Here is a 27460-nt window from a genome sequence, read left to right as displayed (position 1 = left end):
GATTAAGAAAAAGATAAAATCTGCCTCATTCAAGAGTGGTCCAATTGCTGATTGAATAGAATCCTGATTGGCTAAAACTTCAAAACCAAAAGCCCCAATTACATAAATACATGAATTTTTTTAAATGTTAAAAATAAGCATGATATTTCTGAGAAATACTTTGTCAGAGATACCTACTTCTGCGTAACATTTCTGGCACGATACTTTTGTCACAATTATGACAGCAGTCCAAGTTTTCTGTAGATATTTGCATTTTTATGGGCAAAGCAGTTATTAAAAATTGACTTTTAAGCCAAATGTACTTATATGTAACCTCTTCCGAAAAAGTTTTGGAAATTTTGATGTTTTGATCTGTCCTTACCATTTCTGCAGTCTCAACAGTAAAACTACAGACTGACTACACTGGAAGGCAGGCCGAGAGCAAGGTCCTGCAGCGCCGGGCCGCTGGATGCCAACTCCACTGCCCGCTCACACTGTCGGCTTCAACACTGACTGTTCATGGTTTATAACTGGAAAGATACCTACCCACATGAGTTTAAAAATTGATCTGCACAAAAGAAATTAAAAAAACTATATACAACAAATTGGTTTTTAAAGATACAAAAATAACTTCTGTCATGCTGACAATCTGACATATATATATACATGCAGGAGAAGCTCCAATTTAGGCCCCTGGACAACTGTGGTTTCTGTTCTACGATCCACACCATCAGTGAGCTCTCACTCTGACAGAAGAGACGTGTATTCAAAATAATTCATGTACTAAATACTGCAACAGTCTGTGTATAAATGCCAGTGATAGTTCTATTTAGTTAAAAGAATGTCTTAAGCAAGCTAATGTTAAATTCACTAAAAACCCACATCAATCTATGACCTTATATAAAGAAATCAAAAATTTACAAAATACAACTATAAAAGCAAGGAACAATTACTGCCATGCACGAGTTTTTAACTAAAACCTGCATAGAAATGCAATTTAAAACGGCAAACTCAATTTTACGTGACACTCAAGACAGTAAAAGGTCAGCAGTTTAGTTCTGCCAACAATACTTAGCAAGGATTTAGAAAAGGAGTTACATTCTCTTTGCTGGTATAAGGGTACACATCAGATCTTCAGATGGATGCGAACACATCCTCTGCCTCTTCCTCTATCACAGGCTCAAGAGATTAGCTGTAAACAAAAGAGAAATGTTACTTTATCAAGCCCCCATGGAAGGAAGCACACATAAACCTTCCCTTTGCCTCCCACATCGTTTCCCGATCTCTCTCTGGGAAATGAGCTGCAGTTCCTGCTGAGCTCTCCATCATTAACTGCCCCCACATGAAGGCTCTCTCAAATGGGACGAAAGGAGCCATATGATCTTATCCCACCTGCTATTTGGTGACACGAGTATTGGAAAACACAAAATTCTTAATTCTTGGAGAATCAAGATGGTGGCAAAGGGTGCAGACATGTTTGAGATGATGGACTTAAAGGGAGCAATAGACTCCAATACATCTATCAAACCTTCCCATCCTGCAGATAGAGAATATACTTTTTTCATCAGTGCATGGAACCTTCTCCAGAACTGACCATGTTACCACAAAACAAGCCTCAGCAAATTTTAAAAAATCAAAATTATACCATGCATATTCTCAGACCATCCTGGAGTGAAATTAGAGACCAAGAAGTCAAAACACCCAAGAAGACTTGCAAACACATGGAAACTCAATTATATGTTATTAAGTGAGTAATGGGTTAGGGAGGAAATCAAAGGGGAAATTTAAAAATTGCTTGAAACAAATGAAGGCATCAGCATAACATATCAAAATTGATTCATTGATCTTATGTACCGTTCTCTTGGTCTCTGTTTGGTTTATTTCCTCCCTTATTTTGAGGATTTCTTTTTTCCTACCAATCTTGGGATTGCTTTACTGTTGTTTTTCTAGTTCCTTCAACCACAAGGTTAGCTGATTTACTTGATGCTTTTCTAGTTTCCTAACAAGCAGTGATTGAGATGAACTTTCCTTTTAACACTGCCTTGATTGTGTCCCATAAGTTTTGATATGTTACGCTGATGCCTTCATTTGTTTCAAGCAATTTTTAAATTGCAAAAATGGATAGATTTTTGGACACATACAAACCACCAAAATTGAATAAAGAACCAATTAACAATCTAAATAGACCTACAACATGCACTGAGATTGAATCAGTAATTAAAGCTGTCCAAAACAAGAAAAGTCCTGGACCAGATAGCTTCACTGCTGAGCTCAGTTCTACCAAACGTTTCAAGAGGAACTTACCCCAATCCTACACAAGCTTTTTCAAACAGAAAGAGAGGCAATCCTTCCAAACTCTATGAAGCTAATATCACATTAATACCAGAGCCAGATAAACAACAGAAAAAGAGAACTACAGACCGATATTCTTGATGAACACAACCTCAATAAAATACTAGCCGACAGGGTCCAACAACGCATCAGGCAGATCATTGACCCGGACCAGGTGGGATTTATCCCAGGCATGCAGGGAGGGTTCAACATCCGCAAAACAATAAATGTGATACATCACATCAACAAATTGAAAAATAAAAACCTTAGGATCCTCTCAATAGATGCACGAAGGGATAAAATCCAATACCACTTCATGCTGAAAACCATAAGCAAGATAGGCATAGAAGGAATATTCTACAACACAAAGCAATTTACAAAAAACCCAATGCCAGCATAATAAATGGAGAAAGATTGGAAGCCTTCCCATTAAAATCTGGAACTAGACAGGGATGTCCAATGTCACCACTACTCTTCAATAAGTATTGGAAGTCCTTGCCAGAGCTATTAAGCAAGAAAAAAGAATTAAAGGAATCCAAATTGGAAAAGAGGAAATGAAATTATCGCTATTTGCAGATGACATGATTTTAAACATAGGAGAACCAAAAGACTTTCAGTCAGGAGACTATTGGAACTCATCAGAGACTTTGGCAGGGTAGCAGGATACAAAATTAATGAACATAAGTCGATGGCACTAGTGTACACAAATAATTCCATAGATGAAAGACATTTGAAGTACAGTTCCCTTTAAAATAGAGGAAAGGAATCTTAAATACCTAGGAATTAAACTAAATATGTGAAAGACCTCTATGATGAAAACTATAAATCACTTAAAAAGACAATAAAAGAAGACCTTGAAAAACAGATAAACTTACCATGTTCCTGGATTGGCAGGATCAACATCATCAAAATGACCATATTACCAAAAGTAATATACAGATTCAACACAACCCGAATTAAAATCCCAACAACATTCTTTTCAGAAATAGAAAAGACGATACAAAAGTTCATCTGGAATCACAAAAGACCACGAATACCTACTCTATCCTGAAAAATAGAAATTAAGCTGGAGGAATCACAATTCCAGACCTCAAGACATACTACACAGCGGTGATTATCAAAAACAGTCTAGAACTGGTACAGAAACAGAGAAGATCAATGAAACAGAATAGAAACACCAGAAGGGAGCCCACACATGTATACTCAACTAATCTTTGACAAGAAAACTGAAAACAATAAGGCAAAGCCTGGTCTATTCAACAAATGCTGTTGCAGAATTTTTTTTTTTTTTGTTAAGATTTATTTTTATTGGAAAGGCAGAGACAGAGAGGAGAAACAGAGAGGAAGATCTTCCATCCGCAACAGTTGGAGCTGAGCCAATACGAAGCCAGGAGCCTCTTCTCGGCCTCCCACATGAGGGTGCGAGGTCACAAGGCTTTGGGCCGTCCTCGACTGCTTTCCCAGGCCACAAGCAGGGAGCTGGTTGGGAAGCAGGATCCCATATGAGATCCTGGGCGTGCAAGGTGTGGACTTTAACCACTACACTATTGCACCAGGCCCAACAGCTTGCAGAATTAAGAAGCAAGACCCACATCTGTCACATTACACAAAAATCAGCTCTAAATGGATCAAGCACTTAAATCTGCACCCAGAAATCATCACACTATTAAAGGAAAACATAGGAAGCACACGCCAAGATATAGGAACAGGGAAAGACTTATTAGAAAAGGAGCCAAAAGCAAAAGCAACCAAATCCCAAATGAACCAATGGGACTCCATCAAACTGAAAAGCTTCTGAGTGAAGAACCAACCAACAGGATGGGAAAAAACTTTTGCATACTACACAACTGACAGGGGACTAATACCCAGGATTTAAAGAGCTTCAGAAACCCAGGGACAACAAACAAAAACCACCTGTAACAAAATGGGCAAAGGAAATGAACAGACATATGAAGAGATGCTCAGGCTCCTAGCCATCAGATACAAATGAAAACCACCTTGAGGTACCACTTAACTCCAGTGAGACTGGCCTACATTCAGAACTCGAAAAACAACCTGCTAGTATGGATGTGGGGAGAAAGGCACCCTCCTTCAATGCTGCTGGCAGTGTAGGCTAGTACAACCACTATGGTAATCAGTATGGAGAGTGCTTGGAAAATTGCAAATAAACCTGCCATATGACCCAGCTATCCCGCTCCTAGGAATATATCCAATGGAAATGAAATCTGCATATGAGAAGTGATATGTAATCCTATATTTGCAGCAGCACAATCCACAAGAGCAAAGACATGGAGACAATCCAGATGTGCCTCCAAAGAGTGGTTAAAGAAACTGTGGTACGTCTACTCCATGGAATATTATTCAGCTATTAAGAAAAATGAAATTGGGCCCAGCAGAATGGCCTACTGGCTAAAGTCCTTGCTTTGAACGCCCCGGGATCCCATTTGGGCACTGGTTCTAATCCCGGCAGCTCCACTTCCCATTCAGCTCCCTGCTTGTGGCCTGGGAAGGCAGTCGAGGACGGCCCAAAGCTTTGGGACCCTGCACCCATGTGGGAGACCTGGAAGAGGTTCCAGATTCCTGGCTTTGGATCGGTGCAGCACCGACCGTTGCGCTCACTTGTGGAGTGAATCATGGGACAGAAGATCTTTTTCTCTGTCTCTCCTCTTCTATGTATATCTGACTTTGTAATTTAAAAAAAAAAGAATCCCAACAGGGATTGGAATGAGTCAATCACAAAAGAACAAATACCATGTTCTCTTATATTAGGAAACCAGCATGGAAAGTTTAACTTCAACAATCCGATCCATACTGTTCTTTTGTTTTTTCTTTTGGCTGCATCCATGTGTTTTGATGTTTTTAATTTCAGTTTTTTAAAATTCTAAATACATTCTTTTCTCTTGTTGAATTCATTGCTGGCTCATGGATTATATGGTAGCATCATTTTTCCCAAGAGACTTTTGTGTTTCTTTTTTGTCACCCATGTGTTCGTTACTCAGTGGTGTGTTTTTTCATGGTGCTGTAATTTGTTGTTATCATTGTTGTTGTTGAGACTGTTGTTGTAACTCATACCATGGCTTCTAAATTATGGAAATGTATAATGATGGAGTACTGGGGCGTATCATACCAAGATGTGGGGATATAATGCGACATGCATCCCCGCTTCCAGGCAAAAGATGGATTCTCAATGATACTGTGTAGACCTGAGTAGACACTGGGATGCTGGACCGTTGGACATTGTCTGTACCAGCAACGCTGGGGTACACTTAAATAAGAGACTGAGAGAGTTATGATTCCTTATGAAAGATTATACCACTGTAGTAAAATGGGGAAAATCTGTTGGAGGATGGGAGTTTGGGGGGAAATCCTAGTCTATACCAAACTGTATCATATAATTCAAAAATTCAAAATAAAAATACAAAAAAACAACAAAAAAGAAAATACGTACTTCTTTAACAGTTGTTTTTATGAAATCTTTTCTTTCGGTTAAGTCATAAGCAGGATAACTTTCATACACCTTGAGTGAAAAGGAGAAACATCAGGGTTTTAAATAATGTTGTCACTGAGTCAGAAAGTCGTGATACATAAAAAAAGCTTCAAATTCTAATAGTGATCTGAATTACCACATTAATTACACAAAGCAGAACACTAGAATACAAACATGCACATAGCTTAAAAGGCACGGGCTCGGGGCTGGATTACAACAAATACAGTCGGGGCCCAGCGGCATGGCCTAGTGGCTAAAGTCCTCACCTTGAATGCCCCGGGATCCCATTTGGGCACTGGTTCTAATCCCGGCAGCTCCACTTCCCATCCAGCTCCCTGCTTGTGGCCTGGGAAGGCAGTTGAGGACGGCCCAAAACTTTGGGACCCTGCACCCGCGTGGGAGACCCAGAAGAGGTTCCTGGTTCCCAGCTTCGGATCGGCGTGCATCGGCCCGTTGCGGCTCACTTGGGGAGTGAATCATGGGACGAAAGATCTTCCTCTCTGTCTCTCCTCCTCTGTGTATATCTGACTTTGTAATAAAATAAATAAAATCTTTAAAAAAAAAACAAATACAGTCAGGAAAACCGACAGACCTCAGGTAAGTGAAGGCGGGTCCTACAGGTTTGGTCCTCCTTGCTTCACTGGTGTGTCACTAATACTCCTTTTAAAAACTACTTAAGTATATTCATAAACATTCTTCAAAAAGACAAATAATCTCCCTTCAATTCTGCCTGCGTGTCGCCCTGGTCCCCAACTCCCCTCAGAGGAAACTTGCAGTCAGTTTGTGTGTGATCTTCCAGACCTTAAAAGTTAATCCACAAATACATGTAAATGGATGTTTCTCATTTTATTATTTATTTCGTTATCTTTTTTGACACTCTTACATGTTTGATTAGGATACAAAGGGTCAAGGGCTCCCTTTGTACCCTAATCAACTATGTAAGATTACAAAAACAAAAAAACAGTCAAGTGCTTCAGGAAAGTGGGTAAGACTATTGTTTTCACACTAACATTTTTTCCCCTGTATCTGAGATCAGGGGAGAAAAAAAGGCAGAAGCCCCACCCAGTCCATTTCCCCGAGGTGAGGCACACTCCAAGAGCACTGCTCAAGTAGTTTTGATAGTTCAACAATTCTGATTTGCTTCAGAATCCACTGGCTGACATAGTCTCTTCATGGTTGGGGTTCTGAGATCAGCAGTTCAGTTGAAGGGATCCCCAGAGAAACTTCATCTGAGGTGATCCCAGCCCTGATTCCTGTGTGTGCTTGCCAGTACAGGGTCTGGCACCATCCGTTGCCCCAATCAGCTTATGCACAGTGCTGGTAGTTAAAACTGCTGGCTCAGTTCTGTTTCCAGCCCTGTCTTCCACGCGAACCAATGGGTGTTGCAGTCCAGACTGATTCTGCCCACTTCATCCTCAGCCCTCGCGCAAAGCAGTGGAGCTACAGCCTACTCAGGGCAACTCCCCATAACCCCATGAGGCCTGCCCCTTACCCTAGTTCCCATGTTTGCCAGTATGTATCGCAGACTTGTTCAGTCTGTCCCACCTCCCACTGAGCTCTCATACATGTCAATGGGCACTGAAGCCTAGTTCAACCCAACCCGCCCTACATTCCAGTCTACACACATGCTGTTGGGTGCCTTTCTGCCTAGCCACCCCAGTCCCTGTCCTGGTTTTCCTGTTCTCCAGTGGGAGTGGCAATCCAAGAGGGAGGAGCCCACTATTTCCCTCCTAAGCCACTCCCACTCCCTGATTATGCACTCTCCAGGTGGTTCTGAAATTTAACGTGACAGATTTAGACTCCAGTTCAAGCCTCTGCCAGCTGATGCTGCAGCAAAGCCCAACCAACCCTCACCCACTCTGAATTTTGCCTGCATCAGTTGGAACAGCTGACCTCAGTTGAGGAGTCTTCCAAGTTCATCCCAGCATCTCCCCTACTCCCACTCTTAAAAATCAATTACTGAAAAAACCTGTCTCACTCCTACCACTGGGTTGGGAAAATGGCTCATATCCATACTTGTGAAATCATTCGGTCTGATCCTGTAAAGGCAACAGCAGAGAGTACCAGAATCCAATAAATCTATAGCAGGAAAAATTTAGTTAATAATTTTTAATGGCCAATAAATAATGCTATAAATATCCAAATGGCTCTTGGCAGAAAGATTCCTCAGCCCTGCACTGGACCCTAAGCACCCTTTACACTGAGTAATGGTTTCTCTGGCTCTGTGAGGCAGGAACTCAATGAATGATGAATAAACAAATAATCATTACCCTAAAAAGTATAAACTATTTTAACTTTGCACATTTGAAATCTCATTTTACTATCAGAAAATACATATTCTAAACTGGAGTGATACTCAAATTTAACACTTCCCCGAGAAGTGCTAAAAGGATTTCAGAGAAGCAGTTTGAGTTAAGAATCCAATCTCATGTACCGTACTATCAAGAGCAAGGTTACAGTCAAAGGATGCATCAATGAAAACTTTCTAGACCAATTCTGGAATGCATCAGTTTAATTTACTCTGTTCATTTTAATGCTACTAATAAACAACTCAGGACAGCCTCTTTTACTTAGTGTGGTGCCACAGCACCTGTAAGATTGCCTGGCATACAAACATGAGGACTGTTTATTCAGTAAATGAATGCTCAAAGGGTTCTAGCTGTAAATGAAGGGCTAATAACATTATGTCTTCATTACCTCTTTACAGATTTGCTTCATTGTGACTTCCTCCAAGTTAGCGTTGGCCAACAATTTCTTGATTGTTTCCTTTAACTCTTCATCTGTAGGTGGTTTCTTCAATTTTCTAATTAAAGGTTCATCATCCGAACTATCCTCAGATTCGCTTTCTGTAAGATGTTTTATTAGATGTAAATAAAACTTTCATATTCAGTAAGTCAACATTTAAGTTGCAAAGAATTTTTCCTAATTTTTCAGCAGATTCTCAGCTCAAAAAAAAAAAAATCACTATTCTACAGGTTATACGTATGTAGGTAAGCATGCACTGAACACTGGCACACTTTCCCATGATGTGCTTCTGCCGATTACTCTTCTTCCTGTGCACATTACTATAGCTGTTAACAGCTTATGTCAGCACCGCCATGGTGCTCAGCGACTAATCCTCTACCTGCGAGCGCCAGAGTCCCTTATGAGTGCTGGCTCATGTCCTGGCTACTCCACTTCCCATGCGGCTCCCTGCTGAACAGCCTGGAAAAAGCAGCAGAAAACGGCTCAAGTTCTTGGGGCCCTGCACTCCCAAGGGAGACCCAAAGAAAGCTCCTGGCTCTGGATCAGCTCAGTTCAGGCCACTGTGACCATTTAGGGAGTGAAACAGCAGATGGAAGACGTCTTTATGTGTACGAGTCTACCTTTCAAAAAAAGAATAAATCCTTTTTTTTTAATCGCTGACCCAGCACGGTAGCATAGCGGCTAAAGTCCTCGCCTTGAACGCCCCAGGATCCCATATGGGTGCCGGTTCTAATCCCAGCAACCCCACTTCCCATCCAGCTCCCTGCTTGTGGCCTGGGAAAGCAGTCGAGGACGGCCCAAAGCCATAGGACCCTGCACCCAAGTGGGAGACCCGGAAGAAGCCCTGGCTCCTGACTTCGTATTGGCTCAGTTCCAGCCATTGCAGCAGCTTGGGGAGTGAACCATCGGACGGAAGATTTTTCTCTCTGTCTCTCCTCTCTGTATATCTGACTTTGTAATAAAAATAAAGTAAATCTCTACTAAAGAAAAGCTGATGTAATTTTTAACATACCTTTCTTGGAACTGTTCTGGTTCTTCTTTGTGGTGCTGCTATCTGCTTTCTTCACATTAGCACTTTTTACAGATTTTTTACTTTTAGCAGCAGCTTTCTGCTTAGGTTTTTCTTTTTTAGATGTCTTTTTTGGTGGCTGTTAGGAATACAAAGAACATACTTCGATGCAATTCTTTGCTTTTCCTTTAGTTCCCCTATGCCCCTTAATTACAGAAAATGCAACATACAATAGTTAGCACTAAAAATTATCTATTTACTAGATTACTCAACCAATCCTATCCTGATGCAAATTCAAGCTTAAGAAAACAAAATCAGAAAAAGTATACAAACCTTACATTTATTCTGCAATATGGGTAGGAAATTTTGTATGTAGTCGCCTACAGTCTATTGAAAGATAGCCAAAAATATAGATGCTATTAGCCTCTGACTCTGCCTCTCCCAACTAAAGGACAAAATCCCTTGCACATCTTTCCACTGATGTGTCCCCAAATCCTAAAATGGTACTCAATCCCTAGCAGTTATATAAGGCTTCAGTCACCGCCCTGAAACACTAGCACCAACAAGAGCGCTGGCTGCAGTCCCAGCTGCTCCACTTCCCATCCAGCTCCCTGCCACGCACCTGGGAGAGCAGAGGATGACTCAACTCTCCGCTCCCTGCCACCCAAGTGGAAGACCCAGGGAAGTGTCAGGCTTCTGGCGCAAGCCTGGTCCATCCTACGCTGGTGCAATGCTTTGTGGGTAACTCTTCTTTCTTCCTGGTTCCCATGCTGACCACACCACCACCTTGACCCTTCCCCGCAACAATGGAGGTGTGCTACCATGACCACTTCACCGACTTTCCCACCACATGCATAACTCTGACACTGAAATACTATTTCATCATGTTTCTGTGAACTGTAGCCACATCTGTGGTCACTTTGAGGCTAAAATGAGTCAATGCATGTAAAACAGCAAAGAAAAAAAGTCTACTAAACAGCAGTTACTTACAAGTCTTTTTTCCCATTAAACCGCAAGCCTAAGGGCCACGTGACCACTGCTACGACAAGTCGCAGATTACCTGCACCCACCCCAACAACTCCGAGTGCCTGGTTTGTAGCAGCAACTTTAGAATGTTATATTCATTTTACGGTTTGTTTGTTTTTTTTTTTTTGGTAAAATCTAGTTTACCTCTTCTCTGAACCCAGGAGGTTGTTAAAAAAAAATGTATTTACAAGAAAAAAGGAAAATGTAGTTTATATTAAAAAGGAAAAAAGATCACTGCATCAAATAATTACCATTGTACACACATGATCTCACGACCTAAGAAACAGGAATGATGCCTGGGACACCTGTTCCGGTGTGCCAGAGAGCGTGTCCTGCCTCTAGTCTTCATTCCATCCTCCTGCTGAAGTGCACCCTGACAGCAGGGTCGATGGCTCCGATGGTGGGGTCCTTAATCACCCTTGTGTGAGGACGGAACTGAAATTGTTGGCTCTTGGCTTTGGCCTGGCTCAAACTATTGCAGGCAGTTAGGGAAAAGAACCAACAAATGAAAAAAATCTTTATTTTTTCAAATAAAATTTTAAAAATAGAAAAAGAAAGGGAGATGACCTCAAAGACAAAAGCCGAACAGTTGATCTCATTGCAAATGAGGGGACAGTTCAGTGAGGCAGTATCTTACAGCTAGCAAGAATCAAATCCTTTGATGAGGTCCAGTGTGTCCACAGTGAAATAGTCAACAATAAGCCAGGTGATGCTATAAGCATATTATAAATGTGAATGTTTTTCCATTACATATAAATGGTACTAATAATAACAGATTAAAATGGTGGCAGAAAACAGAACAATAAAACTAACCTGGCTTCAGGGCTAACTAGGGCCTTCTCCAAAATGCACCAGCTCTATGATTCAGTTTTTAGATTATATAAACAGATACACAAAAAAGCTAAGATGGATCTCAGTTTAATATAATGACAGTTCCTCCAAAATTCTTTTGTGCTGCCAGCTTCAATTGTTTTTCCTTCAGGACTCAAACTTCTACTTTTTCTGAAGCAACAGAAAGAGGCCCTACCTAAATTTATCTGCTAAAATCTCTTTGTTTTTGCTCTCTAGCCTATACTTTTTCCCTTTCTTCTCTTTGAGCATTCTTCACACCAACCATGCTGAATTGCTTAAAAGTCGTGACATTTATTTTCAGTCTCCAAACGCAGTAAAGAATCAGAGGACATCCACTTAGTTGCTTTGTAATTATATGAAAAATTGAGGTGCTAGAGAACCTGGAGATTAAATAACCTTTAAAGATTTCTTCCAGGCCCAGCGCTAAGGCTCAGTGGCTAAATCCTCACTTTGTATGTGCCGGGATCCCAACTGTTCCACCTCCCATCCAGCTCCCTGCTGTGGCCTGAGAAAGGAGTGGAGGACGGCCCCAAGCTCTGGGATCCTGCACCCACCTGGGAGACCAGAAGCTCCTGGCTTCAGATCGGCTCAGCTCTGGCTGCTGCAGCTATTTGGGGAGTGAACCAACAGATAGAAGATCTTTCTGTAACTCTGCCTTTCCAGTAAAAAGAAATCTTAAAAAACTTCCAGCTGAGGTTCTATTTCATTACAATCACTCAGTTGCTTAAGATTTTTCTGTTGGTAGCAGTTAGTCAAATTTCCTGATTTTCCCATTTCACCATCCTCTGGTTCAACCTACCTATACATGTTGTACATTTTAGAGAAAAAACAAGACTACTACTTCAAGTCCTCCAAATCATCAAGAGTGGAGCGGCCACACATAACACATGTTTTTGTGGCCAGGTAAGATGAGCAATCCAGTTTCAGTCTAACTCTAAGGCCACACTGCTCCTTTAAGTCCTGGAGAGTAAGGATTTTCAGCTTTACTAGTTATAACATTTTTGGTTGCATAAACTTCATCCTGGGACATGGTTTTTTATAATTACTTAAAAATAGAAAACCATAAACAGCTTCTAGGCAATACAAAAACAAGCCTTACGTTGGATTTAACATAACAGACCAGTTTTCCATATCTTAAAGTAGATTATAAATGCTTGGAGATATAAAAACACAAAGCAGTGAGATAACGCCTCCAGGTCTGCTTTCGCTGTGCAGAAGTAGACTCACACTCCCATAATGCCATTTGTAATTAGATTTTTATCTAAATTACATCAGTAAGAAGAACTCTCAGGACAAAATACATGAGTTGGGATATGTAGAAAAGAGCAAGACAGCAAAGTCCTAATGATGTATTTATTATATTCTCAGGTACAAAAAAAGATGAGGCTATCTCCCTTGTCTTTCAAGATTAACTGAAGTCTAAGATGGGACATCCATGGCACGTAGTAGATTCGCAATCATCGATTCCGTGCATGATGTAACAAGCGTTTACCCACTAGGTGGTATTCCTTCTCGGGTAGACTATCAGTTCCTGCTTAGCCAAATGCTCAGGATAGACTAAGAAGCTTCTGAATGGGGCCCAGAGCAGTAGCCCAGCAGATAAAGTTCTCTCCTTGAACGCTCCAGGATCCCATATGGGCGCTGGTTCTAATCCCAGCAGCTCCACTTCCCATCCAGCTCCCTGCTTGTGGCCTGGGAAAGCAGTCGAGGACGGCCCAATGCATTGGGACCCTGCACCCGCGTGGGAGACCTGGAGGAGGTTCCTGGCTCCTGCTTTCGGATTGGCTCAGCACCAGCCGTTGTGGCCACTTGAGGAGTGAATCATCAGACAGAAGATCTTTTTCTCTGTCTCTCCTCCTCTCTGTATATCTGACTTTGTGATAAAAATAAATCTTTAAAAATAAATAAATTGTGAAACAGAATTTTAAAAAGAAAAAAAGAATCATTTGTATGAATGAGAGTGACTTCTCTGCCTCCAAAGGCTGCATTCATCACAGCCAAGCCCAGCTGCACAGGTGCCTTCTGGAGATTCGGCTCCACTTCCCGGCACACCACAGAGCGTTTGTCAAAAACAGCATACCTTCTCTACTCCCTGCCTCACATGTTCAGCTTTCCTCCCCATATCTAAGTCAAGGTCAATCAGTACTTCTCTGAACACATACAGAAACTCTCCTTTTGAGATCCTACAACTGCTAAGTATCTAGTAGCCCTTGAGTAGGAAATTGTCTCCTACATACCCAACAATGCTCACAACACACCCAAATGATTGGCTGCAGCAACCATAAAGTGATTACATTAATTCAACTACTGGCCCACGTTAAGTCTCCTTTTAAAATTACTATATGACAATATAAAAAAAACATGACTTGCCTAAGATCATACAGTGGGATCATAAAAGTGGGATCTGAACCCAACTTCCAAAGCCCACATCAGTAATGCTAATATCTCCTGAAAAAACTGACATCTAGATTGACATCTTTTTATGTTATTAAAGTTTATGAAACAAGTCTAGCAAACAGTGAATGACACAGATGATCAAAAATTTGTTGACAAGAAATACTATTACTTTAAAATTGTCACTGTTACTTAGAAGGTACTACAAAAAGCTCATAGAAAACCGGGACAAGTTCTAGTTCAAGCAACTGAAATGCAGGTTTACACTCTCCATGGACCTTCTGAAGACCCCAAACATACACACAGGCAAAGACGTTTTCCTCCCAGGTACCTAACTCACGGAAACCTTAATACTCACATTAGTAAATTAAAAAAATACTATTTCTTCTTTAATCAGAAACACATTTAGGTATTTATCTGCTATATCTGCAACCATTCTTCTTAAATTATGAAGTATCTCACATTTTGCTTTACAGTAAAATCTGTCACTAGAAACAAGCCTGAGAGGCAGGCACGCCGACACAGCAGCCGTTACTGCAGACACTCACATCCAGTATTGCAGTGGGTGGGTGTGAGTGCCAGCTGTTTCAAATCCAGCTTCCAAATGCTACTCTCTGATGGCCCAGGCCATTGGGTCTCCGCCACCCGACTGGGAGACCTGGATTGAGTCTTAGCCCAGCCCTGGCTGCTGTGGGCACACAAATGGGAATTAAACTAGCAGACAGAAGACCTTTGCTAACGTACCTGGGAAAGCAACGGAAAGTGATGCACGTAGGCGGGCCTCTGTAACCCACGTGGCAAACCTGGTAGGAGTTCCAGGCGCTTGGTTTTGGATGACCAAGACTAAACGTCACAGATATTTAGAGTGAACCAGATAAAACTGCTTTCTGGCTGCACTGATTACGTAGCAAGAATATTTGTTCTCCATAAAAATGATCTTAAAAACCTATTTAAAAATTTACCTCCTCTTCACTTTCTTTATCTTCATCCTCTGAAGACTCTTCCTTGTTTTTCTTTTCATCTTCATCACTACTAGACTCATCTGACAGAATCTCAGGGTATTTGGTTTGTTTCGCTTTCCTCGCCGATCCAGAACTATTGCGTTCCTTTTTACTTCCTTTGCTAGGAGTCTTCTTAGACTTTGGCAGTGGCTGTGCACAAAAGGTTGAAATGATAAACCAATGAGATATTATACTCAGCGGTTTTCTGACTAGTTTTCACTTCAAATGCTCTCAAACTCCATTTCAAAGATTAGGAGCTTTACAGAGAAATTCACCTTTTAACTTGTCAGGTTCACCTAAAACTGAGACCAATAATCTGTGAAAGAAGTATCAGGTGACCCACTTCAGACCCAGATCCCTGCTTATGGCCTGGGACAGCAGCAAAGGTGGCCCAAGTCCTTGGGCTCCTGCACCCACATGGGAGACCAGGACAAGTTTCCAGTTCCCACCTTGGGGCCCACTCAGCTCTGGCCACGGTGGCCATGTAAAGGAGTGAACCAGTGTACAGAATCTCTCTCTACCTTCCCTTCACCCCATTATCTCTATGAAATTAAAAACAAACTAACAGAAAACTATTGTCATAAGAGCACCCTGCTTAAAGAAATGGAGGGAATCCTGCAACACCAGCATCCTATATAAGCTCCAGTTCACAGGGCCTCTGCACCCAGCTGGGAGGCCCACAAGTACCTCCTGGCTCTGGACCGACCCAGCTCAGCACTGTGGCCATTTGCAGAGTGAACCAACAGATGAAGACCTTGCTCTGTCTCTTACTCACTGTAACTTTTCAAAAATAAGTAAACTTTTTGAAAAATTATTTTTATTTAAAATGGGAAGGACAACAGATCTTCCCACTGCTATTCGCTCCCCAAATGGTCACAATGACCGGAGCTGAGCTTATTCGAAGTTAGGAGCCTCTTCTGGGTCCTGCATCTGGTTGCTTTCCTAGGCCATTGCAGGGAGCTGGATCAGACTGGAGCAGCTAGGATGCCAACTGGGACGTGTGTGGGGATGAGCGTGCTGCAGACAGAGGCCTAGCTTACTATATCACAATCCGGGTCCCCTCAAACCCAGAAAAGGGCCTATCATACAAGGACAATCCTTCGGGCTTATTAACCAACAAATTTAATTGCTGAATGCTTTCTTAAGAGAATCATTTGCAAAACTCTGAAACTGAAAGCCATGAGCTCTTACATTAAAGGATCTAAAAATACATATGAAAAGAAACTTGTATTATTTACTTCCAAGATTAAATTTTATATCTTAACTTTGTTCATGCTAATTTCTGCAATATTTTGAAATATTAAAGCAAAATGCTATAATATAATCTGAAGGTACAGGTTCAGCATCCCTGATCCAAAAACCTGAAATTTGAAATCCTTCAAGACTTGGAGGACCCACACAACACTTGGGTATCCAGGTCACAAGTAGGCACACTGTGTAAGTCACCTGTGGGGCACGGTGCTGCACAGCGGTCCAGCTGCCTGACCAGCCTTCCGCTCAAGTACTTGTGCTCCTGCTACCCACCTTGGAGACCTACACGAAGTTTTGAGTTCTGGGAGACTGACCCTGCCCTAGCAGTTGGTTAGTGATTTGAAGAATAAATGATGGAGAGCTCTTCCTCATTCTGTCACTACTTTAGGAATAAATGAATAAATCTTAAAAAAAAAGTCTTTGAGTTATGTGTCTAATATGTATGCTGGTCTTGTGCTGTGGCACAGGGGGTTAAGCTGCCACCTGCAACAGCAGCACGCCGTATGAGGTCCTGGTTGGTGTCCTGCTTGCTCCACATCCGTTCCAGCTCCTTGCTGACGCAGCAGCATTAGGTGGCTCATATGCTCCCATGTGCGAGACATACATGGAGTTCCTCCATATCTGAAAACATCCATTGTGGTCACTCCAGAAATTTTAAGTTAGTGTACCAACCAGACCTTTCCCAGGGGCAGGAGTTTGGGGTGGGACTTAACGAAGTCAGGGCCCCTGGGCAGAAACCCTGGCTGTGCGTTAGGCTCTAGCTTCCTGCTGCTGTGCAACCCACAAGGCTGCAGGTTTGAGTCCTTGGGTCCCTGCCACTCACAGGGGACACTCAGAGACAATTCCAGCTCCTGGCTTTGGCCTGCTCCACCTCTGGCCACTGTAGATATCTGGAAAACTAAACAGCACATGGAGAACAGATGTCTGTCTGTCCCCCAGTACCTTCACCTTTCTCAGGAAAACCTATATATTGACTGAGTGTCCTGGGAACAGGAATGGCTGTTGGATAAATCCATAAGGCTGTTTCAAAAAGTTAATGGAAAATGGAACTAAAAGGTAAAATGTGAAATCCGTGCATATAAGCAACTTTTAGAAGATTCACAGGAAATAATAAACATTAAGAAAAAATACGTGTAGATTTCAAGTTTTTGCAATACATGAATTTTAAATTCCATCTTTTATGAATTTTTAAAAATATCTTCAATACAGGAAATTGAAATAATGTCAATAATGACTTGGAAAACAAAAGAAGCAACATATTTTACAGATTCCCTGTACTGGTTCTGAAAACAGGTCAATCTGCTCACTTGAATCTGACTTCATCATATCATTAGTGTTTCGGCATGGCCTAGCAGATAAAGTTCTCTCCTTGAACGCGCCAGGATCCCATATGGGCGCAAATTCTAATCCCGCAGCTCCACTTCCCATCCAGCTCCCTGCTTGTGGCCTGGGAAAGCAGTCGAGGACAACCAAAGCTTTGGGACCCTGCACCTGCGTGGGAGACCCGGAAGAGGTTCCTGGTTCCCAGCTTCGGATCGGCGCAGCACCAGCCGTTGCGGCTCACTTGGGGAGTGAATCATAGGACGGAAGATCTCCCTCTCTGTCTCTCCTTCTCTGTATATCTGACTTTGTAATAAAAATAAATCTTAAAAAAAAAGTAGTACAAGAGATAGCAAAACAACAATTAAGTGTATTCATTTAAAATTGGTAAAATTATTAGAGAAAACATGAGTTTATACCATTTTTCTTAAAACTATGATCCATCAGATTAACAGCCAGTCACCAGAGTCCAAATCAAAACACAGAATGTAAGGACTTTTATGGCAACAGGTAACAGTAATTCTCAAAATGTCAAGGGCCCCAGGGTTTCCTGAAGCCTTTTCAGGCGTTTACAAGGTCAAAATTTAGAATGAAGACGTCTTAAACAGCAGGTAACATGTCCCCCATAGTGTCTGCCACTTTTAGTAAAATATGTTAACATCTGTAAGATGTAAATTTAGGGAAGCCAATAGTTTCCAAAGTAAATACATGTACCTAAGTAAAAGACCCATGTCGGGGCCAGTGCCATGGCACAGCAGGCAAGGCCTCCTACTATGGCACCAGCATCCCATATAGAGACTGGGATTAAGACCTGGCTGTGCCACTTGCAATCCAGCTCCCTGCTTAAGGCCTGGGAAAGCAGCAGAAGATGGCTCAGGTCCATGCACCACGTGGGAGATCTAGAGGAAACTCCTGGCTCCCAGCTTCAGACCAGCCCAACTCCAACCATGGCAGATATGTGGGCAGTAATCTCTCCACCTCTGTAACTCTTTTAAATAAGAATAAACCTTCAAAAGACCCATGTTTACTGACATGCTCTCACATCTGCGCATTCAGTGTTACACATAAAGAACAAACCCACAATCATCTATACAAGCTTTATGTACTTTCTTAACTATATTCTGGTATAAAACTGGCTTTTCTTCAGCGCTTTAAGCAAAGCAACACATTAACACAATGAATGTAGAAGTAAATGAAAATCAAGATGTCTTCCCTTAAGCCAAAAAACATTAAAGTGCCAAGTGTCACTAATTATTTTTGAAGTACTATTTTTCATATTTTATTGGCCTTTTAAAATAAAGATCTGTCTTATTTCCAAATGCATTAAATGGCCCTAATTACTTAAAATTGCTAAATAAATAAATGGTAAGCTTATTTTGATGCAGAAAGAATCATGAAATTTTTCTTAATATTTAATTTCCACAAATATTCTGAAGACATCTACGTAAACATCTCATAACTCAAGCAATGTAATAATTGCTTCTAAAGAAATCATAAGCTTGCTCCAAGAAATCCTAAAAATGTACACATAGAGCCAATCTCTTTTCTTTCACGTGAAGTTTAAACCGCCAATATCGTCAGAGCCCTTGAGCTGCTTCGTGCCCTCGCCCTCCTTTCCTGGCCTGACCCAGCCAGTGTCAATCCAGACCAAGGGCAGGCAAAAACGAAGTCTCTGAGCTACTTTCTCTGTGCGCTCTGTCCTTGTGGCACCTCTGCATGCCTCCTCACCTATCGAGATGAGGACGGACCTGAAAGGATGTTGACAGGCAGAAAGCCAAACAAGGCGCTGCGTGTGCTTCCTCAACAGCCCTTTCTAGTAAGCAACGGCATTTGTTGAAAAGGGAAAAATCAGAAGCTCACTTTACTCTTCTATCTTTGGGGGCTCTGCAGAAAATCTGGGATATCTAACCCAGCAAACTGGTAAGGATGAGCTTCTTAAAAGTCATTTTTCCCAAAACTTAGTTGTTTAAGATCCAGAAACTTTCAAGTTCTAATAGAGATCCATCTTGTCTTCCTGAATTATAGACCAAACTCTTCCCACTCGGCCGAAGATTCCATCCTTAACCCAATCTAATCTGTTCTCCCAGTGTATTCCAGGTGACATAACTAAGCACTTTGCATTTTCTGTCCAAGTGGGCAGGAGTTGCCTTAAAGTCTCACAGCCTTTCTAATAAGAGGAAACACTGACCTCAATGTCTTTTGTAGTATTTGTCACCAAACTGTTAAACAGTCAGTGGAAGGCCTATTCTTTAAAGATAGGTCACAGTACTGAATGTCAACTGAAATGCCTGTTAACCAATTAAGTGATTTCTTCACTTTGTCATTAACAAAAGTCAACAGGCCCTTACTTTGCCAGAAGGCTTTGGGTGCATTAGGAAGTTCAAGATCCTCTTCACTAGCTCGCTATTCACACCCGATCTCTCCAAATCAAGCACTTCACAGATGCTCTTCAACATGGCATTTCTAAATCTGAAACACAGAGAAACCAGCAATTACTACCCAGGAGATGACACTATTCACAATAAAAACAGCCAATCAAATCCACCCAGTTACACATGATATGCTCACTAGAAAAAAAAATATATAGGTATATATTTAAATTTTCTATACGGCCCAGCGCAGTAACCTAGCGGCTCAGGTCCTCGCCTTGAACGCACCAGCTTGTGGCCTGGGAAGGCAGTCGAGGTCACCCCAACGCTTTGGGATCCTGCACCTTTGCGACCACTTGGGGAGTGAATCAGCGAACAGAAGATCATCCTCCCTCCCTTTCCTCCTCCCTGTATATCTGATTTCCCAATGAAAACTAAATAAATCTTAAAAATATATATTAAAATTTCTGCACTGGAAAGGCAGATTACAAAGAGAAAGAAAGACCTTCTATCTGCTGACTTCTCCCTTACATTTCTAGTACTGTGTCAGAAAGGAGCTAGGTAATTACCCGTATTATCTGAACACTGACACAAGGCACTCAATAAACAAAAACAGCTGTACCGTGATGAAAGACATTGCTTATATCAAAATGTTTAAAAGGGGAAGCGTGACTGATGGGACAGGAATGGGAATCACTTTGCTTTATCCCTTCAAGCCTTCAACAATCATGATAGTTTTTCTTGGCAAGTAATGGGCCTATCAAATGAACTGCTAGTAAGACAATTCAAATCTCATACAGGGGTAGGCATTGTGGTATGGTGGATAAACACACCAAGCAGCCACATCCCTTATCAGTGCCCATTTGAGTATAGACTGCTCTGCTTCCAATACAGCTTCCTGCCGACGTACCCCGAGAGAGCAGGTGATAGCTCGAACCCCTGAGTTCCTGCCGCCAATCTGGGAGACCTGGCTGGAGCTCCAGGCTCCTGACTGCAGCCTGATCCAACCCTCGCCCTGGAAGCAACGAAGGAGTGGACCCACCGAGAGAAGCTTTCATCTCTTCCACCCCCCACCTTTCAAGTTAATTAAAATATGTGGAACCACCTTATCATTTATAGTAAAAAAAAAAAAAAATCCACAATCTATGGAAACTCAATCATTTTCAGACAGTAAAAATCTTCAAGCACACTGATGAAAGCATGATAGTCATAAAAATAACTTACTTTTTCAACATTTCTTCCTTCTTTTTATACTGGGTACTTCCTTTTTCAAAAGGAAAGCCACTGAACTGACCCACATTCTTCTTTAATGAGGACACCTGGAACAGATAATCCAGAATGTACACCGGATACTAAGCCAACTAAAGCCAACATTTTCTTCATACCGGTCTTCATGCTTTAATACAGGTTTGCTCAATATTTCTTCTTTAAAAAACACGTTCTAATATATAAAAGTCCTATAATTTTAATTCTTACAAAGTAACTGTATGGGAATGAATTTCCACCAGGAATTTTCACCACAACTAAAAGTGATGTGACCTGAAGAGACATTTCAGGCTAGGCATTTGGTACACCCATGAAGGTGCTCCTTAGGACACACGCATCCCGGCACACACAAGGTGAGAACCTTAGCCGCTAGGCTACCATGCCAGATCCCTTGTCTTCAGCTTTCAAATCAATAAAAACATAAATTAATTTTTAAAAACACCTTCATACAGTGGCATGGCCTAGTGGCTAAAGTCCTCGCCTTGAACGCCCCGGGATCCCATATGGGCACCGGTTCTAATCCCGGCTGCTCCACTTCCCATCCAGCTCTCTGCTTGTGGCCTGGGAAGGCAGTCAAGGACGGCCCAATGCACTGGGACCCTGCACCTGCGTGGGAGACCTGGAAGAGGTTCCAGGTTCCTGGTTCCTGGCATCGGATCGGCGCGCACCGGCCTGTTGCAGCTCACTTGTGGAGTGAATCATCGGACGAAGATCTTCCTCTCCTCCTCTCTGTATATCTAACTTTGTAATGAAAATAAATAAATCTTTTAAAAAAAAAATTTCCCAATATTTCTTATTTTCCAAAGTAAAAAAGTTTTATTTCCTGTTTACTAAGTAAAAAAAAGTGCTCTAGGAAATAACACTAAGTATGTGATTTGTACAAGCCACATTGTTGTAAGGACTGAAATAAATACAAGTGAAAATGAATTAGATCGGGCTTGGCAGCGTGGCCTAGTGGCTAAGGTCCTCGCCTTGATCCCATATGGCTGCTGGTTCTAATCCCGGCAGCTCCACTTCCTCTCTGTCTCTCCTCCTCTCAGTATATCTGACTTTGTAATAAAAATAAAATAAATCTTAAAAAAAAAAAAAAGAAAATGAATTAGATCATCCTTCAGATATTTTTAATTTTTACAAAAGGTTTAATGATTTGAAAGAGTTACAAGAAGAGAGATTTTCCACCCTCTGGTTCACTCCCTAGATAGCAGCAACAATCAAGGCTGGGCCAGGAGAAAACCAGTTAATTCACTCCATCCTACTGGAGGCAGAGCGCAAGAACTTGGGGCATCCTCTGCTGCTGCTTCCAGACCACTAGCAGGGACTTGGATTGGAAACAGAGCTGTTTGAACACAAACTCGTACCCACAGGGAAGCCAGTGTTTCAGGCAGTGCTACCTGCTGTACGGCAATGCTGGCCCAACTTCTTATCCTAAACATCAAATTTTATTTTACTGTTGCACAACCCAAATGATTTTAATTAAACAGAATATTAAGGTATATGTCCATCTGAAAAAATATCCTGGCAAAGAACAACCACTTCATCAATCAGATTTGCTATCAGAAATACGAAACAGCTAGACAGAAGTGGTCAGGATATCCAAAGTATAAATTCCTTCTAACGTCTAATCACTAAAATCTATGGTTGTGGCAATTCACTTAACAAGCATATGTTGGCTTTTTCACCTTGTTACAAAATTCATTTAGGCTTCTACTATGGAATACTTTAATATACAAATATAAAAACAGATTAAAGGAATTATAAAAAAAAAATCTTACTGTGCCTGGTCTGTTGTAAAGTAGTTTGTGAAGATTTCTAAGTTCATCTGTTTTCTTCTTACTCAGAAAGAAATGTATCCTTTCAATTTCACAAAGTTTCTGTCCCTTTCCTAGGTGGAAAAACACACATAATTAAATACATGGTATAAATGCAAATTATTAATACATTTGCTAGTTTAAATAGAATTCACATTTACTTATTATTCTTATTGTGTTAATTAAATAAAGTAACAACTGTGTCATGACTTATTAAACATTAAAGGATGCTAACCAACATTTTTGTACATTTAGCCATGTTCACCGTAACTTACAAAAATGCAGAATAAACTTACCCTGTGCAATTGTAAATGGCTCCCTCTGTAAGGAAGAGACTTGCATGGTCAACCTCTCTACTTTTTTCTTTTCCCTCTTGCCTTCCACGATGAGACTCTTTTCTAGAAATTGTTAGTATAATTTAAATCATGAATAACTTTATTGGATAACCATGTAGGAAAAAATTAAAAAAAAAAATGAATCAAATACCTCAGTTTTTCCCCTAAACAGTTTTGAAAAGCAAATGACATCAAAATGATACCACAGCATCACAACTATATTTTTAGAATAACATTTTACTTTATCTGGTAACTTACAGGGATTTAGTTAAAAAAAAAAAAACAACACTAACATTTCTCCAATTACAATGGTTAAGATTAAAGTCTGTATGGGCGCTGTTCACACTGTCCCACTTCCCATCCAGCTCCCTGCTTGTGGCCTAGGAAAGCAGTCCAGGACGGCCCAGAGCCTTGGGACCCTGCACCCATGTGGGAGACCCGGAAGAGGCTCCTGGCTTTGGATCAGCTCAGCTCCAACCCTTGCAGCCACTTAGGGAGTGAACCAACAGGCAGAAGATTTTTCTGTCTCTCCTTTCTGCAAATCTGCCTTTCGAATAAAAATTAAATTCTTTTTTAAAAAATCATTAAATTGTTTAAAAATATGTAATTATTTCAAACCTCAAAACTTTGTGAAAAATCATTTAGACTGCCACCAAGATTATTCTTTAGACATAATTCTATTTCGTTTTACAACTTGTCACACACAGCCAAGACTCAACCGGGAGGATAAACGCTTCAAAAGGTAAACAGAAAAATAGTTGTAATTTAGTATGCTAACAAGACAAACCGAGAGTTAATTGGACAAGACAAAGTTCTGCCAGTTTCTGTCTACTACAATCAACTAGGATGGCATTAGTTTGCAGTTGACCAAGCAACGCTTGCAATGACAGCTGCATCCCTGGGATAAGCCAACACCTAGAGACCATGTAACAGTGTAAAGCTAAAAACGTTCAGCTCCATTAATCTAAAATCATCTACCTACTAACTGAAACAGAAAAAGGCATCTGATGTTGTAGCTGAGATGTTTGCAATGTCTGCATCCCATTTCCAATGCAGCGGTTTTAGCTGTAGCTCCACTTCCAAATCTAGTTTCTAGCTGAAGTGCCCGCCCAGAGGCACTTTCAGACTTCTGCCTTTGGCCTGGCCCAGCTCTGCTGTGGGCATCTGCACAGCGAACCAGCAGAAGGGAGACCTTTCTTTCAAGTAAGTATTTTCAAACAGGAAAATAAACTTAAATCAGAACACCCCTCCTAAAGACATATTGCTGCAGGTCCTTTCAATCAAATGGACTCCTCTGTTTTGTACAAAGCTGCATGTGAAATGGGAGGAGGGAGCAGGTTTTTTACCAACACTTAACATCTTGAGGAAGGTCTTACTGACTTAGAGAAAGAGTCTGATATTACACTCCAAAGTAAAAGATGATTTAAAAAAAAAGGTGCTGGGCCCGGCGGCGTGGCCTAGCAGCTAAAGTCCTCGCCTTGAACGCCCAGGGATCCCATATGGACGCCGGTTCTAATCCCAGCAGCTCCACTTCCCATTCAGCTCCCTGCTTGTGGCCTGGGAAAGCAGTCGAGGACGGCCCAAAGCTTTGGGACCCTGCACCTGCGTGGGAGACCCGGAAGAGGTTCCTGGTTCCCGGCTTCGGATCAGCGCAGCACCAGCCATTGAGGTCACTTGGGGAGTGAAACATAGGACGGAAGATCTTCCTGTCTCTCCTCCTCTCTGTATTTCTGACTTTCCAATAAAAACAAAATAAATCTTTAAAAAAAAAAGTGCAAATAAAAGCTCTCCTTGTTGAAGGACTATTTTTGGACCAGCAAAAAAAGAATCCAAACATCGGCACTGGCATTGAAGGCGATGTCAGATTTGGCAATGCCAGGATTTGCAGGAGAAAACTCTACTCTAGCAACCCACGCATCATTAACTGCCTCTCTGTGAGTTAAACCATCCATTTTCTTCAGATTATCATCTGAACTAGTGACTTCCTAGTTCTGTTCTGAGATTCCAATCAACTCCTGCGTGCCTGCCTGCTCCCCGAACAGCGCCACCTCACACCTGAGGGGCACCTTTCCCCAACACATCTCCAGGACAGCAATCACTGCCAGACTTGCTCACCTCAAGGAATTTTGTTGCAGCAAACACCACCACCACCCACTTAGCTACCAAAAACAAATCTTTTACTAGTCATTTCTCTCAGGCCTCCACTCCACCTGCACACAACCACTGCCCATTACGTTACTCTGTGCCTTGTTAAACAGATTTCATTAATTTCACTGCCTTGTTTCCATATCCCAGTCCTAGAATTAGATGATTAAGCAGAACAAAATCTCCGCAATTCTAGTTGTCCCACAAATGCCTAAAAAACTGTGTTGAATCAGAACTATAAAATGGTTACGGGATAAATTTTTTACGAGATCTCATCTAAATATATCACAATTTACTCATCTGAAATGGGATACCGAGTTCTGTGAACTGCCATCAGGCCCTCAAAGCCCACCCTTAGCCCCTTGTATTCACATGCCTTCTGTAAATTTTCCCACACAAAACTCACCAGCTCTTGACCATCTAACTTTGCACCCCACCATCCCCAAAAGACAGAAATTTTAAAGTGCAGAGACAGTAGCTCGCAGTAAGATACAGCAGCCAGTGTGCAGTTTCTTTATTACAACTTACACTGTTGAGCCACAGGCCATATTAAAAATTATAAAAAGCGCTGCACCTTGCCCTCCCCTGTCAGGGCACTGTAAACACAAGGCCTACCTTGTAATCTTAAACAGACTGTCCTTACAAAACGCTGATAGTTAGACCTGGCTTTGGGGAAGAGAACTCTTCCTCTCCCTTGCCAAGTTTGGGACAGCTGTTGGACAGCCATAACAGAGCTACATTGGGCAAAAAGCACAGAGTACTGGGTCACGACTTGGGGCAGGAACATGAAAAAAGAAGCCCCGAGACAATTTCCTCAGCAGCCCTGAAGTTCTGCCCCTAAAGGCCCAAAAAACAGACAGCGTGGTTCATTTTGCCTGTCCTCCGGGGAGGCTCAGCTCCCCAAACCAGACAGCTCCTAGTGCACTTTTAACTTTCTTTCACAGCGCACTCAGTTTCAGATTCAACTTTCTTGATTCGCGACAGCTTTCGCTGTGGGCCACAAAGGAGCTGGGCTGAAAGTTCAGCAGAAAGGAAAAACACAACTGAAAAATGGTGTAACAGCACCGACAGCCACAGCTCAAGTCTTGAAGGGGGGGGGCTGCTAGAGACCTCGGGGTAGCCGCCACAGGCCAAAGGACACCGTGCAAGGAGATGCCCCACACCGCCAGCTCCCTCGAGAGGGGAGGTCCGTGAACTTGGCGGGAGCCGGGGAGCGCAGGCGACTCCACGCCCAAAGCCATCCCGCGCGACGCGCCACCGCTTCCAGACAGATCAACTCCTACAAGCCAGAAAGTCACAAAGCCAACTCTGCCACTGCTCAACATACACACACAGACCCCGCACACATTCCGCACAGAAACCACTCCGATTTAAGCCTTAAGCGCCCCAAGAGCAAGACAACTGGGGGGGGGGGGGGGGGCGCACGCACATACATACACACACACATCCCACTCGGATCAGCAAAAAGCAAGGTTCGCGCCCCCTCCCACCTTTCTCTTCCTCCTCATCCTCCTCGTCGTCCTCTTCTTCCTCCTCCTCCTCCTCCTCGCTCTCCGCTCTCGGGCCGGGCATGTCGGGCTCCTTCTCGGATGCGGGCTGGGCGGCGGTGTCCTCTTCCTCCGCAGTGGGGGCCGGCGAGGACATCTTGAGGACCTACAGGCGGGCACAGGCCGGGCGTCTCGGTCCCCTCGCTCCCGCGAGCAAAGCGTGGCGGCCACCACCGTCCCCCGCCCCCCGCGCGACACGGGGGCAACCCGGGGGGTGCGGGTTGCAGCGCTCCATTGCAGGGGGACGACTTCTGGCCCGTTCGTCCGGAGACTCCCGAGGCGGGAAGCCGAGCTGCCCGCCGCGAGGCCTGGTACGATGCCTCCCGCCCCGGCCCGGGCCGCCCCGCGTCCCCTCCCCCGCCCCAGGCCGCCTTCCAGACGGCCTCGGTGGGGGTGGCCGGGGCCTCCCATCGCAGCCCTCACCGCGGGCTCCCGGCCGCCGCGAGCCTGGCGCGTGAGGCACTGGAAGGTTCCGAGAGGTTCGACGAGGCTCCGGAGGCTGACAGAGAGGAGAGAGCGTGAGGGCCGCGCTCCGGCGTGATGCTCTCGCCGCGCGCCCTACTCCCCGAATCAACAAGACTTTCAAAATGGCGGT

The 27460-nt window shown here is 42.7% G+C and overlaps 1 protein-coding gene across 1 annotated transcript; it reads right to left on the bottom strand.

The window, feature by feature from the left end:
- Positions 1-985: 985 nt before the first annotated feature.
- On the bottom strand, positions 986-27460 carry DEK (DEK proto-oncogene). Its single transcript, XM_058667627.1, has 11 exons — positions 27289-27460; positions 26809-26971; positions 23135-23236; positions 22803-22912; positions 20989-21083; positions 19744-19864; positions 14786-14974; positions 9555-9690; positions 8495-8643; positions 5759-5827; positions 986-1171 (listed from the first exon to the last, which is right to left on the bottom strand). Exons 2-11 carry the CDS (start codon positions 26960-26962, stop codon positions 1160-1162), a joined length of 1137 nt encoding a protein of 378 aa, XP_058523610.1. The 5' UTR covers positions 26963-26971; positions 27289-27460; the 3' UTR covers positions 986-1159.

The sequence above is a fragment of the Ochotona princeps genome, chromosome 1 (genome assembly GCF_030435755.1).
Source record: "Ochotona princeps isolate mOchPri1 chromosome 1, mOchPri1.hap1, whole genome shotgun sequence".
NCBI lineage: Eukaryota > Metazoa > Chordata > Mammalia > Lagomorpha > Ochotonidae > Ochotona > Ochotona princeps.
This window is presented reverse-complemented; position numbering and strand designations above follow the sequence as displayed.